Source organism: Nematolebias whitei, chromosome 1, assembly GCF_014905685.2.
Source record: "Nematolebias whitei isolate Nwh7 chromosome 1, NemWhi1, whole genome shotgun sequence".
In the NCBI taxonomy this organism is placed as follows: Eukaryota; Metazoa; Chordata; class Actinopteri; order Cyprinodontiformes; family Rivulidae; genus Nematolebias; species Nematolebias whitei.
In genome coordinates, this window is record NC_056498.1 from 45,903,091 (window position 1) to 45,905,329 (window position 2,239).

A 2,239-nucleotide genomic window follows, 5' to 3' on the forward strand; every position below is an offset into this window, starting at 1 on the left:
GAACCAGCTGAAGAACCAGCTGAGGAACCAGCTGAAGAACCAGCTGAAGAACCAGCTGTGGAACCAGCTGAAGAACCAGCTGTGGAACCAGCTGAGGAACCAGCTGAGGAACCAGCTTAGGAACCAGCTGAAGAACCAGCTGAAGAACCAGCTGAGAGAAGAATCTTTGCATCGACCGCCGTTTGTCTGTTAGTAAAACATCTCATGAACCACTGAACGGATTCAGGTGGAACTCATAAAGTAAAAAGTGGCTGCACATCTGGCACCTTTGGAGTTAAACCATTCGTCGTCAGACACTGGTCTGCTCAGAAACACCCAGTGAAGTTTACTGGTGGGAACAAAAATCAGGTCGTTCTGATTGAAATCGAAGCGACATCGTGACTCGTTGCTACACACGTGTTACACGTGTCACGTCCACTTCCTGTCACTGGTTCTGTACCAGCAGAACGTAACGTCACACCAGGGGTGAAAGTAAACCAGTCCGGTACTGGGTACCACTAAAAGATTCTGCACCAGTACGCAGTAGCTGGGAGAGCTGGGAGCAGCTGTAAAGCCTCGTTCAGAACCAGTCACGGCTGCACTTTGGGTCAGAATCATGGTCTAAAACACGACGTAACCAGTTCGTAGATTTATGTTCTCGTTTCAAGTTGTTCCTGAAGTGTTGGTGCCGGAGCCTCGTCCCTCCACCGCGGTGAAGTTGGTTCTACGTTGGAGCGCCGTGTCTTCAGCGGTGCGTTGCTCTCGTTCGAGCCGAAGCAGGAAGTCTGATTTCAGCCAGCTGAGCTTAGGGAGCGTCAACAAATTACCGAACAGTTTCAGAAACAAACACTAATATATTTTACATCATGTGACACCAAACTAATGTTGAACCTGACGCACGACGCCGTCATTTATTTCTCATTTTAAAACATTTTCTAATTAGTTATTAAACCGTGATTTTTGAACAAATAACTTGTGTAAAATTAGAAACTGCTTTAAAATGATAAATAAATGAGGTGCCTCGTCTGTCGGGTCTGTTAGAGAAGTTTAACATAATTTGGTGTCAGGGGGTCACATGACCCGAATGATTGTGTAAAAACCACAGAATGTGATTTATTTATGTTTTGAAAATGTATTTATTTATTTATTTTATTTATTCAAAAGCAAACAAAGCTGCAGAATGTCACTTTAATTTAAAAAAAATTAATAAAATGACATGTTTCTTACATATTTGTTCAAACTCTCACTTTGTCGTGACATTTATCGTAGAAGACGGATAATCTGTGATAATCCGGGACTGGAGGTCTGGACCTGTTCTGGGGTCAGGTGGTCTTGGCTGCAGCGCTGCTGTGAAACTGTTGTTGTTTCTGATCTGAGGTCAGCGCGGAACGCACGGCGTCACGTTGAGGAAGTGAAAAAACAGAAGAAGAGTGAACAACAGGTGAGTTCATGCAGAAAGTTTTTTACTGAAAGGGAACGAGAACCGGACGAGACGGACGAGCCGCTGGAAAACCATCAAGTTTCACTCGTTTCACTTGAGCTTTCGGTGAAAACGCAGTTTTTCTTGCTGGCGGCGTGAGCGGCGTCTGCAGGCCGCCCTTCTGTCTGCACCGACACTTTTCTCACTTCTTCAACGGTTGCAGGAAGTGGGGCAGAGCTACCAAAATCAGGAAACTCAGCGTTGCTATTTATACGACGGAGCAAAGGGCTGCTGGTGCGGTGACACGTAGAGGAGCTCTGAGGAACCAGGAGGAACTGCTGGCTGGAACCTGCTGGGATGAGCGCGCAGCATGGAGGGAACCGTGTCGTCAGGTGAGTCTTCTTCGGCCGATCAGTAAAAGTTTCTGCGTCCGAGCCGCTCTCTGCAGCCGGACGCTTGTTGACGTGGGTTTTGTTGAAGCAGAGGTTGAATAAGAGGAGGAAGAACGCCGGTCGGCGTCTTGTCTGCTCACATTCGTGTTCGTTTGGGAACTCGGCTCCGTTTTAAATTAGACCCGGTTGTGATTTTGGGTCGAGTTCCAGACGGATCCCTGGGCCCGGTGCTCGCCGGTACAAAGGTGAGCTGCTGACTCCGACTTAATGACTCGGCCCGTGTTGACTCAGCACAACGTTTGCACAACTCACAGATATCAGACAGTCTGGACATTCATCCACTGAACCACCGTCACCTTCACGTTCCTGGGGCGGGGAGGGGGGGGGGGGGGGTCTCCTGTCGACCTGCTGCAGCTCCTGAACCCGACAAACATCAACAGAGTCGTTG

At 48.2% G+C, this 2,239-nt stretch overlaps 1 protein-coding gene across 1 annotated transcript in view; it reads left to right on the forward strand.

Moving 5' to 3' along the window:
* The first annotated feature begins 1,643 nt into the window (after positions 1-1,643).
* The window catches only part of pik3ap1 (phosphoinositide-3-kinase adaptor protein 1), a 30,929-nt gene continuing 30,333 nt past the window's right edge, over positions 1,644-2,239 (forward strand). The window contains exon 1 of the mRNA XM_037684720.1: positions 1,644-1,791. Within this exon, the coding sequence (XP_037540648.1) occupies positions 1,770-1,791 (22 nt within the window). The 5' untranslated portion in view covers positions 1,644-1,769. The remainder of the gene's footprint in view (positions 1,792-2,239) is intronic.